At 46.5% G+C, this 14,933-nt stretch overlaps 1 protein-coding gene across 2 annotated transcripts in view; it reads right to left on the bottom strand.

The window, feature by feature from the left end:
- AKNA (AT-hook transcription factor) overlaps positions 1–14,933 on the bottom strand; it is a 60,313-nt gene that overhangs the window by 8,675 nt on the left and 36,705 nt on the right. For both annotated transcript variants that reach the window (XM_080990788.1, XM_080990789.1), the window contains exons 9-18: positions 13,396–13,615; positions 11,397–11,554; positions 10,457–10,633; positions 7,879–8,164; positions 6,582–6,688; positions 5,514–5,749; positions 3,728–3,881; positions 2,390–2,560; positions 1,511–1,650; positions 642–755 (exon numbers count right to left, since the gene is read on the bottom strand). In XM_080990788.1, coding sequence (XP_080846914.1) covers positions 642–755; positions 1,511–1,650; positions 2,390–2,560; positions 3,728–3,881; positions 5,514–5,749; positions 6,582–6,688; positions 7,879–8,164; positions 10,457–10,633; positions 11,397–11,554; positions 13,396–13,615 — 1,763 coding nt within the window. The remainder of the gene's footprint in view (positions 1–641; positions 756–1,510; positions 1,651–2,389; positions 2,561–3,727; positions 3,882–5,513; positions 5,750–6,581; positions 6,689–7,878; positions 8,165–10,456; positions 10,634–11,396; positions 11,555–13,395; positions 13,616–14,933) is intronic.

The following is a 14,933-nucleotide window of genomic DNA, read 5'->3' as shown; positions in this document are numbered from 1 at the left end:
CACCAGATGTCAAAGAGAAAAATAACTACCAAACTTTTAGAAGACATCTGAAGGCAGTCCTGTTTAGGGAAGCTTTTAATGTTTAATAGGTTATTGTATTTTAGTGTTCTGTTGGAAGCTGCACAGTGGCTGAGGAAACCCAGCCAGATGGGCAGGGTATAAATAATAAATTATTATTATAATTATTATTGTATAGCTTTTATTGTAACACATTGTTCTTTTTTCTGATTTTATGCCACACTTTATGTTTTTAAATTTTGTAGGTTGCCTGGACACATTTGGTGCCAAGCAACTGATAAACTGGAAGGATGATGATGGTAATAATTTGCTTGGTAGCTTTCTCAATGGGGACCACCATTCATTCCCCCCCACCTGGAGAGGAGGGGAGGAGAAATTATTGCCACAAATCAGAGCAAATTTCCCCTGAAAATTACACCCCCACCCCCAAAATGCAAAAGGGGGAAAGGCAGTTCTGCTCCCCTCTTTTGCTTCCCATACCCTCCCCCTAAAATTTAGGCCATATTTTTATTAGGATGGAAATTCAACCCAGCCTTTCTAGCGCAGTGCACTGCTACCTGCCTAGTCCTTCCTGGGGCGGTTGATTTGGTAAAAAAAAGCAGGGTCAGGTGCCCATTGCTCACCAGTGTAGGGCCCCCAGAGGATGGGCTGCTCTGGGGATTCTTTCCTAGAAGCAGAGGTTTCCTGGCGTTTCCCTTTCCATGGCTTTGGTGGTGAGTAGTCTGACTCCGAAGGGCCTGCAAACAACACAGGTGGGGACACCCTCAGTCCTCATATGCACATAGAATAGCAGTCACTTCATTAAGCAGGCTCAAGTCCCAGGGAATCAATTGCTGTTGGTTTGGAGCAGAAGCCACTTGTGCACAGCACTGATCGGCTAGTGCATGAGATGTCACTGACAATGAAAAGCTGGAAAGGGTTTAGGTTAGGCTTATTTAATTCATACATTGCTTCCCTTAAAAAAAGTCTGGAGCGATTTGCAACCACTGTAAAGAAACACAAATAAAAATCACATAAACATTTTTAAAACAAAACAAAACATACCCACCCAGATTTAACAGTACAATGATTGGTGATACCCAATTGCCCAGGAAAAAGAAAACATATTTGCCTCAAATAAATGTCAAGGTTGGCACTAGAGCAGTTTGTACAATGGATGTGGGAGGTGCTACTGTTGTGTCACTGCCACCCTCATAGAGTCACAGAACTAGTCCAACCCCCTGAAATGCAGGAATGACAACTAAAGCATCCCTGACAGATGGCCACCCAACCTCTGCTTAAAAACCTTCCGAGGTACTTCGTTCTTCAGGACATCCTTCAAAGGTGGCATGCAGAAAAGGACCTTAGGGTCCTGGCAGGCTTATATGAGGAACAGAAGCACAGACAGCACATCCTTCTGAAAGGCATGCCCATATTCAGCCTCAGAATAAAATGCATCTCTTTGCATAACCAAAGCAACCTAATGCACACCACAAACATTTTTGTTGCTTACTGAGATCCAGCTGGATTCCATCTTGCTGGTTTGATCTCTTTATCCAATCTTCTGGCTTGATCAACAGAGCTGAACTGTCATGGTCAGCTGTGTTCTTCCCGGATGTTTTGCTGCGAGATGAGGTGGGGATGTAGTTGGACCTGCAAGACAGTGAATTGTTTTAGGCACACTGCACCATTCCTTACATGAGCAGCAGCAAGCACAGGGCAGAGAACTTCTGCTTATCTACTGCAAATCTGTGTGAGAGAGAGTATGTGTGTCTGTGAGAGAAAATTTAAAAGGGAAGAAGTGGTGGGCACAAGTAAGGGGTCTTTACCTCTGCAGTGCCCCTCTCTCCTCTGCGTATCAGGGCTCCAAGACCACCCCTCTTTTTGCAACAGAAGCTTACCAAGTGTTTGCCTAAAAATGACCTTGTATGTGAAAAATTATAGGATATCATTAGTCTCAACAAACAATAAATCATATTTCAGGTTTCCAGTGGGTTTCCAGCTGATGCCTGGTGTAAATAAAGGCAAGAAAGAAAGCTGGGCTTCTGGGACATTGTATGGGCAGCAGATAGCACCAGAGAGAAGACACTTGTTGCTGTGCAGGGTGTCAATACCCAGCATCTTCAGGCAGGTGCCAGGGCCCCTAGGTCCAGGTAAGGCATGTTGCTGGCGCCTGCCCCTCCAGCAGCCTGCCCCTTCAAGTAGCATAAGGCAGCTGAATCTAGCAGCCATTTTAACTCCCCACCATTCTCTGAAGAAATGCTTTGCCAGAGGCATTGTGGGAAAATCCTTACATGAACCAGCCCTGGCTGCCATCAGGAGACAGTGATGGAGAAAGGAGAGGCTGCCTGGGCTACCCTCAAACCTGGAACAAGCTCTGCCCATTGCTTACCCTATTGGATTGGCACTTCTGGGGAGGCGGGTCCTGTCCTGTCTTGGCATCTGGGGTGTAGAGGCATGTGCGGAGGGTGGCCGCTGTGGATAACCATGAGGCTGCTGGAGGGTCCTCTCCAGGACTTGGCGAAGCTTAGAGACTTCATGCTGCAAAGCTCTGATAGCTTGGCTGTTAAAGGGACAAAAACAACCCCCAACCAAGGATCAGTTAAAATCAGGACCTAGCATGACAAGAGATATTAATTTTAGGCATGCTATACATGTCCAGCAACCCAAATTGTACACACTATAGTGGAAGGGTCATAGCTTGGTGATAGGGCATCCACTTTGGAAAAATCCTAACAACTTCACTTCTAGTGAGGCTGCTTCTGTTTACAGTTCTTACAGAGTAAGTACAAAACATAACCAGCTTGCATATGGAATGTTTTTACTGCAGGAGTTAGCTCTTAAGAATGATGGAAAGCTCCCAGGCTGGTAGCTGAATGCAAGCTTGCCAAAGCATGGAGAAAATGTTCCCCTAAAAAGGGTTAAAATTGATGCCTTCTCCTCTGGAGGAAAGGGCCGTAGCTCAGTGGTGGAACATCTGCTTTGTACACAGAAGGCTCAATCCCTGGTATCTCTGGGCAAGGCTGGGAGAGACTGACCCAAAAACCTGGAGGTTTGCTGCCAGTTAGTACAGACCAGGGGAGGGGAAGCTTTTTCACCTTGAGGGCTGCACTCCCTTCCAGGCAACCTTCCAGGGGCCACAAAATAGTGGTGTGCAAGGACCCGAAGCAAAAAGTGGGCAGAGCAATGAATGCTGATTTTAGCTTTACAGTGGTTCCCCTGGGTTACATACGCTTCAGGTTACATATGCTTCAGGTTACAGACTCCGCTAACCCAGAAATAGTACCTCGGGTTAAGAACTTTGCTTCAGGATGAGAACAGAAATCGTGCTCCGGCGGTGTGATGGCAGTGGGAGGCCCCATTAGCTAAAGTGGTGCTTCAGGTTAAGAACAGTTTCAGGTTAAGAACGGACCTCTGGAACGAATTAAGTACTTAACCCAAGGTACCACTGTATTCAGTTGGCTTTTTTCTTTGCACATCCCCCCTCCATCCTCCATGAAGGGAAGTGAGGAGCACTGTAGGAGTTCATGGACACATTCCAGTTTGCCCAAAAGACTTGAGGAAGGTACAAAGCACCATCACCCAGTGATGGGTGTGGTCTGGGGAGAGTTCTGAGGGCCAGGCAAAGTGGTCTGAGGGACTGCCTCGGCCACCTCGGCCTGAGGTTCCTCATCTATGATCTATTGTGTTTCTCACCCAGTGCCCCCACCATTCCAAAGAGGAAACTTACGCTCGGTGCACGTGGGAGTCAAGGAGACTGTAGTCATGAGTCTGGTCTGGGGGCAGCGAAACAGCAGAGGAGCTAGGAGAATGTCTTGCTTCATCAGGAGGCGCACTGTAAGTTTCAAGTCCTGCCTGGGCATCAGCCTCAGAGTCTGTGTGAGCTGGTGAGAAAAGAGCCAGAAACACATCATAGAATCATAGGGTTAGAAGGGACCCCCAAGGGCCACCAGTGGCAGCAGAAGATAAGCAGTAGCTGGATGAACTGCAAAACAGGCAAGACTTTTGCCAACCTTTTCCTGCTTTGCCTAGCAAAGGCAGAGGAGAGGAGCAGGACCATCCCTGGGTTGAGGATGTGGGACCCATCCACTGTTGGTTTGCAACAGCTGGCCTGATTCTAGACTTCTGGGTGGGGAGAGGAGTTTAAAAGGGGGAAAACAGTTGTTTATCTGCTAATTACTGGGTGGGAGTATTCTTTGTTTATTATTTATGCATGGTTAATATTGTCTGTTATTAATTATATGGTGGGTGTGTTTTTGTTTTTTCATAAATGTTATGTTAGATGATATAGTGATGTCTTGTATGACCCTTCCTCTCTTTTTTCTTCCCTTATGGTTGCACCTTATGGTGCAAGCACATGCACACACCTGCTGTAAGTCACATGCACACCTTGGGGCGATAAGCAACTAGTAAGTTTAATAACTTAATAAAACAACAACAACTCTGCAATCCAGGAATCACAGCAATGCATGAATCGTGGATCTTTCCACTTTGGAAACTGCGTTATACAGAGCCAGATCATTAGTCCATCTAGCTAAGTATTGCCTATATTGATTGGCAGCAGGTCTCCAGGGCTTTATACATGGGTCTCTCTCCCAGCCCTACCTGGAGATGCTAAGGACTGAACCTGGGAACTTCTGCATGCAAGACAGGTGCTGCACCACTGAGTTATGGCACTTTCACCTGTAGAAGCACTTCCCCTGTGACTCCAAGAGCTGATTACCAGCCAACATGTGCATCACAGAGTCTCCAGTGCTCACCACTCTTGACAAACTCTCTTTCCCTACAACTGGATGCAGGGAGCGAGGAAAGTGCTTAGGATTTTAAAAAAAAGAAAAAGAAAGGTAAAGGACCCCTGGCAGTTAAGTCCAGTCATGAACGACTCTGGGGTTGCGGCACTCATCTTGTTTTACTGGCCAAGGGAGCCGACGTTTGTCCGCAGACAGTTTTTCCGGGTCATGTGGCTAGCATGACCAAGCCGCTTCTGGTGAACCAGAGCAGCGCACAGAAATGCCGTTTACCTTCCTGCTGGAGCAGTACCTATTTATCTACTTGCACTTTTTGGTGTGCTTTTGAACTGTTAGGTTGGCAGGAGCAGGGACCGAGCAACGGGAGCTCATCCTGTTGTGGGGATTCGAACCGCCGACCTTCCGATCGGCAAGCCCTAGGCTCTGTGGTTTAGATCACAGCGCCACCTGCGTCCCTATGCGCTTAGGATGGCACAGAACAAATACCTGTTGCAGCGTGTTGAAACTGACCCAGCACTAGGCCGTGCAAAAGGTCCATGATTCAGGGGTGTTGTTTGATCTCTGCAAGGTGTTTCGGGGATCCAGGTAAGCTGGTACAGGCTGGCCAGGCTGCATGTGTGAGCATGTGCTAGAGCTTTACGTGAGTGAATGTTCAGGGTAGTGCAGCTAGCAAGGTACTGAGGGGCAGGATGTTAGGAAAGACCTCAAATAAGAACAGGCACATGACCTGGCATTCCTGTTCAAAGCAATTGACTGCTTTTAGCTCACCACTATCCATGCCTGGCTCCATCTCACTGGCGATGCTGTTGGTCCACCTGGTAGGGGAGCTAAGCTGGAAATGTCTTCCTTTGGAGAGGCCTTGTCTCTGCATCCCATTGTCTGATTGTGTGTGCCTGGGTGACCTGTCTGTTTCCAATGATTCCAATGTGACAGGCGCTTTCCTTAGAGATTCTGCTTCGAAGTCTACATCGACAGAGGTTGAATTTCCCAGCATGCTGTGGGACCTTGACAAGAAATGGGAACACAAAGTTGTTTTATACCAAGTCAGATCTTTGGGTCCTTCTAGCCCAGCTTTCCCAGCCCTATCTAGAAATACTGTGGTTTGAACCTGGGACATTCTGCAGGCAAAATAGATGCTATTTTTAAAAGTGTACCCTTCTTTTTGAGGGACTTCCTCTACAAAGCAGCTTTTAAGAGATGTAGTTTTAGCTGTTTTAATGACTGTGAAGACATGGGTCTTTTATAATGTTCTATAACTGCCCTTGGCTCCTAAGCAAGGATGGGATAAAAAGCCAATGAAATAATAGCAACACTACTAATAAAAAATAGTGCAAAGGAGGAGAGCCAAATGTCCTTGGACCCTAACTTCCTTCAGCCCCAGTCAGCATGATAGTGATCAAGGATGATGGTAGGAGTCCAGTGATACCTGCAAGACCATAGAATCCTCACCCATGCTATTCATGTCTACTCAAGAGGAAGCCCCAATGGGTTCAGCTGGTCTTACTCCCAAGTGTGCAAGTCTAGAATTGCAATCTGATTCTGCTGTAAGTCTAACTAAAGCTGATACAAGAGGTCAAATCTCCTAACACATATTAAAAAAAACCCCTTCCAATAGCTTGCAATTAGTTTGGTCATTTTCATGCTCCAGGTCTTCCAACCACACTTTCCTTTATCTGAATATTGCTGGATGCCCACCCAGTTCCTGGTTTCACCCACTTTTTGTCTTCAGGTATCTTCTATATACTTCCTCCTGTTCACTGCCAACTCAGGGACACAATTATGGGAATTAACACAGCTCATAAGAAAAGAAGGGAGGGAGGGAGGGAGGCTTCATACCTAAACTTGGATGTATAGTGCTTTGGCATTTGTGCCAACGGGGACACCCTGCTGGCTTCTGATCCCACAAATCCACTGTCTGTCTCAGGGGAAACAAGGCGTAAATTCTGCAAGAGAGGGAAAAAGAAGATGTGGGGAACGTCAAGTCCAAGTGCTGAATGCAGTCCTCCGAGCCTTTCTACTTGGCCCTCAGGACTCTTCTGAGGCCACCCCCACTTCTTGATGGGCCCATATTTGCATCCTTCTTGGGTGTTTTTCCTGGCTGGGACATTTTTTTGGATTTTAATAGTGCCCCTGGCTTGCCTGAATGGAAAATCGAGAGAGTTATGTGAGTGAGTGTGTATAAAATAGTGTACTGTACAAGGGGAAAATTTACTTCCTTTGTTCCACCCACATTTGCCACCAACTCAGGCAATCACAGGCATGTGGCCCCTGGAAGGCTGCCCAGAAATGAACGTGGCCCACAGGCTGAAAAATATACCTTATCCTTGAGGCGGTTAAATGATTGCCTGAACTTCCTCAAAAAGAACCATATTTTGAGGCAACAAAGGATATATATAAACATTTTTATTTGGTATTTCCTTCATGAAGTTGAGGACATCTCCACCCCAATATTTACCCTCACAGCAAATTTGTGAGGTAGGTTTGGCTTAGAATACATGGCATATGGACTGTATGTTTCACTCCATGGGTCACAAGAAGGACAGGCAAGACCCCTCTCATCTCTATTCAGAACAGGGGCACCTAAAATTGATTTAATTTTGACTCAAGTTGCACCATTCCCAAATTACTTTAGCCTCCAAGTTTCACTGCCCAGTCCCAAACCTCTTTCTCCAATCCTATCTCCAAGCAGAGGAAAGCTGCTTCTCAGGGCTTTCATTGGCCCCCGAGCAGAAATGTGGATCCAGTTGCTCTCCATATGTTTCTGTACTCCAGCTGCTGTGAACCTCAGTCAGCATGGCCAATGGTCAGGGATGATGGGAGCTGTAATCCAACGATGTCTGAAGGACCACAGGTTCTTCCCCCTGCTCTGCTCTTAAGAAGTAGCACTCCCACCATACCTGGTCATTGGGCCAGGGACTCCTCATTTCTCTTGGCTTGCTGGCTGGTGATGATGGGAGTCAAATCTCAATAAACCTTGGAGGACACCAGGTCCCAGATTCTTCCCACACTCTGGGTCCCACCCCCTGGCACATGGCTCCCAGAAAGCCCCAAAAGGAAGGTGGCCCTCGTGATGAAAACTGTTTTCTCCCACTGCTCCATTGTGACAGCCCCCTCCCTACTAACCAATGCTTACCTCAGGCAATCCTGTGTTTGTCTTCTGGAGAGACTTCTTGGCTGTGTGTTCAGAAGCAGCACTGCCTGCCACACTGACCATGCTGCTCTGTGGCGACAGGTGCTTTTGCTGCCTCTTAGATGATGAGGCCTTTGGAACTGGAGACAATGGACATTTTTGTTCAACTGAACCCTGAGGAACTGGCTCCTCCTCCTGCTGGATGGATGGTGAGCAGCTGGTCTGGTCAGGTACTTCCTGCTGGGACTTCCTCAAAAGCTGCTCAGAAGATTCCATCTGTTGGGGCTGCCTATTAGAAATGGGGGAGCAGGAAGAGAGAGAAGGGAGGACTCAGCAGAGGCTTATGGGTTGTCTGACCTATTCCGGCCACATTCTAGTTTTACAGATTTCTGAATAAAGCTATCGGGTCAAAGGTGCAGCTTCACTTTAAAGAAACAAAACAAATAAAGGCTTCTGGGGACAGTAACATACGAAGGCTTTGCTGTCAACAGCCTTTCACATTCTGGACTGCCCCTACTTCCAAGGTAATCTCTCAGCAGTTTCAAGAATATAGCTCAGGGAATAGGAACACAGAAGATGCCAGTGGCTGTTGAAAAGTCCAACATTCAAGATGGCAGCTGCTAAGTCAGGGATGAAGAACTTGCAACCCTTGGCCTAGGGCATGTTCATATGGTTTTCTTATTAAACATTCATCCTGGAGAAGAAGGTGGATTAACCTCCCCAGCCACCATACATTTAGGAGTTAGCAACATCACTTCTTTTTTTTTAATCCCCACCTGGGGATCTGGGAAGAGAAGGAGCAATCCAAACCTGCTGCAAGTGCTTTTCAAGCCAGGCTATGAGAGTCTGTTCCTGTCAGAACCCAGAGACTAAGAAGGCCCTTCATTCCCAGACTTCTAAAGTAGGATCTGTGCTTTCATGTGCCCAAATTACAAAGCTGTCTTTTTGCATGGGTTATAGAGGCAGGCACTATGTTTTACATAAGTAGGGAAGCTACAAGCTGCAGCCATGGGCATCCTGCAAACATGCAAGGAAAGGAAAGGAAAGGAAAGGAAAGGAAAGGAAAGGAAAGGAAAGGAAAGGAAAGGAAAGGAAAGGAAAGGAAAGGAGAGAGAGATTTCATACGCATTTTCCTCCCCCTTCCTTTTCACTCCATGTGATTCCAGGCTTCACATTCACTTCCTTGCCATCAAATTCGTCCCCTTCCCCCACTCCCCTATTTCCTTCGGTTTCTCCTTTTTCTGCTCCCACAGTCCCCGCCCCTGCATCTGCCCTGCCAACTCAGCCCTATTGAGTAGGAAGAACTGAAAATAAAAATAGCCTAAAATAAAAAGCTCCTTTGTCCAACTCTGGGAAAGAAAGAGGGAGAGAAAGCAAAGGCATCTTTGTTGGAAAAGCAAGCCCCCCCTGCTTCTAAGTTTAGTCACATCCCAGAATGTTTGCAGGCATCATGGTGGTCTGTGAAAGGTCTCCCACCAATATTTTCAAGGCAATGTGCAGAGTGGTTAGACCAGAGGCAGTTAAGGACATAAGGACCCTGCTGGATCAGGCCAATAGCCCATCTAGTCCAGCATCCTGCCCTCCCAGTGGCCAACCAGAAGCCTGTGGGAAGCCCACAAGCAAGACATGAGTGCAATTCTGCTCTCCTGCAATTCCCTGCAACTTGCATTCAGAGGCATACTGCCCCCAACGGTGGAGGCAAAACATGGCCATCATTGCTAGTAGCTGTTGATAGCTTTGTCTTCCATGACTTTGTCTAATCCTCTTGTAAAGCTGTTATTTATTGAAGTTCTCACTCTGGCCACCAGGGGGTATTGTGTATATAGTTTTCACTCAGGTCCAGGTAAGTTAATTTAGGTGGGAAACCCTGGGCTGTTGTTACCATGTTGACAGCCGGCTGCCTATAAAAGCAGGCTGGCTGGGCTGTTTGCTGTTCAGTTCAGTTCCAGCTTACTTATAAAGAACTACTTGGAGAAATCTCTGGGTCGCCTGCTATGTCCACCCACTACAGTGGTACCTCGGGTTACAGACGCTTCAGGTTACAGACGCTTCAGGTTACAGACTCCGCTAACCCAGAAATAGTACCTCGGGTTAAGAACTTTGCTTCAGGATGAGAACAGAAATCATGCGGTGGGAGGCCCCATTAGCTAAAGTGGTACCTCAGGTTAAGAACAGTTTCAGGTTAAGAATGGACCTCCAGAACAAATTAAGTTCTTAACCTGATGTACCACTGTACTTAATAAAAGCCATCCAAGTTGACAGCCATCACTGCCTCCTGTGGGAATGTATTGCTACATGCTGTGTAAAGGTTATTCTTTTATCTGTCTGGAATACTCCACCGTTCAGCTTCATTGGATGCCTATGATGAAGCTGATTGCTGGAAGGTTCAGGATAGATAAAGAGAGCTGATGTGGTGCCCTCCTGATGCCGTGGACTCCCATCAGATTCAGTAAGCATGGCCAATGTTGAGGGATGAGCAATATTCCTCACAATCCAGCAACATCTGGAGGGCCACAGGTCCCTGACCTATGAAATAATTAGGGCATGGCTGAAGTGTGGTTTCTTCTCCTGGATGACTTACTGCAAGGTTGAAGGCCTGCAAGAGGTCTTGCTAGCTTTAGACACCCAGTGGGAGCCTTCCTTTGTCCCAACATCGGTTATAGCTGCACCATCTGCTTCATCTGGGGGTGAGTGATGTCTGTCCAGGTGCAGCTGCTCCAAGCTCAGAGCCTCTGGCAAAGATTTGAAGCTGCTGTAGCTGTGGGACAAGAGACAATAGGTTAAGCTTGGGTCTGTCAGCCTTCAGAAACCAGATGAACTGACACTGAATATTAGTCGCTGCCAGTCCTACTAAGAGTAGGCCCATTTGAATTGATGGACATGATTAACTTAGGCACATTCACTTCAATGGGTCTACTCTGAGTGGAACTTCACTGGAAGCAACCCAATATATCAACCAACCATTCAAAGTAGAGATATAGGTTTCATCTGCACTACACATTTAAAGCAGCACCTTACCACTTTAAACAGTCATGGCTTCTGCCAAAGAATCTTGGGAGCTGTAGTTTGTTAAGGGGGAGGAGGTCTAAGGAGACCTCTGTCCCCCCCCCCCCCCCCCAGTATTACAGTTCTCAGTTTAACAACCAATTCCCCTTTCCAGAAACTCTGGGAACTGTAGCTCTGAGGGGACCGGGGGTCTCCTAAGGACTTTAAGCACAAACTACAATTCCCAGGATTCTTTGCAGAAGGGCACAGTTATTGGGAGGGGCAGAATACTGCTTTAAAAGTATAGCAAAAATGGGGTCCTAGAGAAAAAAACATCAAAGCAACGATCAATTTGTTCAGAAATCCAAAGGGATACATTCTACCATGCTAGAACAACAGCATGATGCAGAGATAATTTTTATTTGAAGAGTGAAAAAGCTGTAAATCTTTAAAAGATTATCGAAGGCCTGGGGGAGAGGTCTTTCTCCGACATCAAAAAGACATTCACCCCATATACACAAAACTCATACACTTACTGGTCCAGGAGGTGATCAAAGTCCTTTTCCACCTGGGCTTGCATGTGCCGGAGTGGTTCCGGAAGGCTGCTTTCTCCCTCTTCTCCAGTCTCATCACTGATGGAGTTCACTTCCATGTCCAGCTGGGCTTGGCTGCGGCCATTCGTGGGGAAGGGGGTCTGAAGAGCAGAGAGTCAAGGCATGAGCAAGGCCCAAATGAAAGCAAAGCCACCCCCTCTCCAAAAGAATTTGGCAATTGGTATAAAATGTTGAACAATTTAAATCACTGTCAGTCTAGAACAGAGGTTGGTGACCTTTATGGAGGACTAGTGGGTGCATTTTGAATTTTGAGAAAGTGCTGTGGGCGCCAGTCACTAGATGGCTGCCATGGAAGCATGGCCTACTGCATGGCCTGATGCAGGGACAAACTGTTATCTATTGAAGTTCTCACCCTGGCCACCAGGGGGTATTGTGTATATAGTTTTCACTCACGTCCAGGTAAGTTAATTTAGGTGGGAAACCCTGGGCTGTTGCTGTTATATTGTTGACAGCCGGCTGCCTATAAAAGCAGGCTGCTGAGCTGTTTGCTGTTCAGTTCAGTTTCAGCTTACTTATAAAGAACTACTTGGAGAAATCTCTGGGTCGTCTGCTATGTCCACCCACTACTTAATACAACCCTTCCCTTTTTAGTACCTTAGGTGAAACAGGGAGGTGCCCCCCCATACTGCCACCGCTCTTCCCCACTCCTACCAAAATCTCCCTTTCCTGGGTTGCATGGTGGTGCCCATAAAGCAGCAGCAGACATGGCAGCTTCTGGTGAGATCTTGAGAAATCTCATAGAGCACATGAAATCTTGCCGGAAAAGCCAACACTGCTTCTTCACCAGTGGTGGAGGCAGTATGATGAGTGGGACACTTGTGGGGGTGCTGTCTCTTGGGCAAAGAAGCCAACTCCTAGTGGCTAAGGTCCCTTAGACCCCATTCTACAATAAAAGATTTGAAAGGGCTGCCCCCCACAAGTTGATGAGCACTGCCATTCAAATGGTGTGTTTGCAACACGCCTTGTGATCAATATGCGAGGCAGGGCTTACCTGGGCCTCCCCAATATTTTATGCAAGTTGGAATCCCTGTTCTTGGGCTTCCACATCTGAGGCAGCTTCCTCAGCCTGCCTCATGTGTCATCTGGCCCTGGCCTGGAGAGAGCGTCCCACAGGCGAGATAGGAGACACAAGCCATTTCATGTTTTGTAATATATGTGGTCTTGTAAAGGGCTCCAGAGTAATACCAATAAATCCAGGGTATAAAAAAACTTTCAGATTGGTGCACAAAGAAACCTTTAAACACACTCCTGTATCTCGAATATTAGTAAGGTAAAGGCACCCCTGACCATTAGGTCCAGTCGTGACTGACTCTGGGGTTGCGGCGCCATATCGCTTTATTGGCTGAGGGAGCCGGTGTACAGCTTCCAGGTCATGCGGCCAGCATGACTAAGCTGCTTCTGATGAACCAGAGCAGCACACAGAAATGCCGTTTACCTTCCCACCAGAGGAGTACCTATTTATCTACTTGCAATTTGACGTGCTTTTGAACTGCTAGGTTGGCAGGAGCAGGGACCGAGCAACGGGAGCTCACCCCGTCATGGAGATTCGAACCGTCAACCTTCTGATCGGCAAGCCCTAGGCTCTGTGGTTTAACCCACAGTGCCACCCACGTCCCATCTCGAATATTACTTTCACTTTAATTGTGATGTTTAGCTTATTTCTTAGTTGTTGCCTTGTTAACAGTGTTTTATAGACTACTTGCTTCACTGATGATTTGTTAATTATTCCATATGATTTATGCTGTGTTTGTGATATTCTATTATGTTCTATCATGTTATTGCTCTATTGCTTGTAATCCACTTTGGGATAGCTCTGAATGAAAAGCAGCATAGAAATATAATCAAATCTATCTGTCCATCAAAATATCCTTTAGATATGCCATTTCTCGCTTGGGAAAACCTTGAAGTAATTGCATGTGACCTCAGGGTATGGAGTGCAGACAGCCGGGACTGGGGCTTGAAGAGATGGAGTCGGCGACCTCATCTGCGACTCGGATGCCTGAGCTGGAAAACAGGCAGGAGATGAATCAGGCGCCTCAACGCTGCTCTGTGCAACTGGCTGGTCCCACATTGCCTGGTCAATCCTTTCCTTCAGCTCCTCCAAGCGCATCTCCAGTTGGAATATCTGTCCTTCCACTGCTCTGGAAAGTGTTAAAATGAGTTAGCAAAGATGAGAGAAGCTAGAACAGCAATATAGCTCAGGGAATAGGAGTACAGAAGTCAGGCTATTGCTCTATAATGCTTAGTACTTCCTGTATCACGGGTAGGCAAAGTGTTGTTGGACTACAACTCCCATCTACCCCATGCAGTAGCATGACCAGTATTCAAAAATGATGGGGCTTGTAGTCCAACAACCACCTCTGGGTGATGCTGCCTTGGCTACCCCTGATCTAAATTGACTGGCAACAGCTCCCAAGGGGTCTCATCCAAAAGTCTGTCAGCACACTGTCTTCTCCTCATATTTAGTTCCCACTTTTCCTATCCAACCCAGGACTGTTTGAAGACGGCCTCAGGTTCAATCCCCAGTATCTCCAGGTAGGGATGGGAGAGACTCCATGCCTGAAATCCTTGCTCAATCAACTTGTGCAATACAATGGTACCTTGGCTCTCAAACTTAATCCGTTCCGGAAGTCCATTCCAAAACCAAAGCGTTCCAAAACCAAGACGTGCTTTCCCATAGAAAGTAATGCAAAATGGATTACAGTGGTACCTCAGGTTAAGAACTTAATTCGTTCTGGAGGTCTGTTCTTAACGTGAAACTGTTCTTAACCTGAAGCACCACTTTAGCTAATGGGGCCTCCCGCTGCTGCCGCGCCACCAGAGCACGATTTCTGTTCTCATCCTGAAGCAAAGTTCTTAACCTGAAGCACTATTTCTGGGTTAGCAGAGTCTGTAACCTGAAGCATCTGTAACCTGAAGTGCCTTTAACCTGAGGTACCACTGTAATCTGTTCCAGACTTTTAAAAACAACCCCAAAAACAGCAATTTAACATAAATTTTACTATCTAACGATACAATTGATCCATAAAATGAAAGCAATAATCAATGTACTGTACTATAAAATAAATAAAGCAGTATTGTAGATATATATATATAAAAAAATCTTACCTGCACTGATTATAGTTATTGTTTGAATGGGGAGCTTTTATTCATTTCCACAGTCACACAATCAATCAATCAATCAGTAGCTGAACTGGGTTCCACACAGTCACAAAAACAAATTAACCGAAAAAGCCTCAAAAACAAAAACGCAAAATAAATAGCAAAAACAAAAGCGCCAAACTTAATCCATTCCGGAAGTCCGTTTGACTTCCAAAATGTCCGAAAACCAAGGCGCAGCTTCAGATTGGTCCAGGTGCCCTGGAAACAATAGCCAACAGCTACATTGGACGTTCGGCTTCCAAAAAATGTTTGAAAAACTGGAACACTTACTTCCGCTTTTTTGGCGTTTGAGAACCA

Source organism: Podarcis pityusensis, assembly GCF_964106645.2.
Source record: "Podarcis pityusensis genome assembly, chromosome: Z".
Taxonomy (NCBI): Eukaryota; Metazoa; Chordata; class Lepidosauria; order Squamata; family Lacertidae; genus Podarcis; species Podarcis pityusensis.
This window is presented reverse-complemented; position numbering and strand designations above follow the sequence as displayed.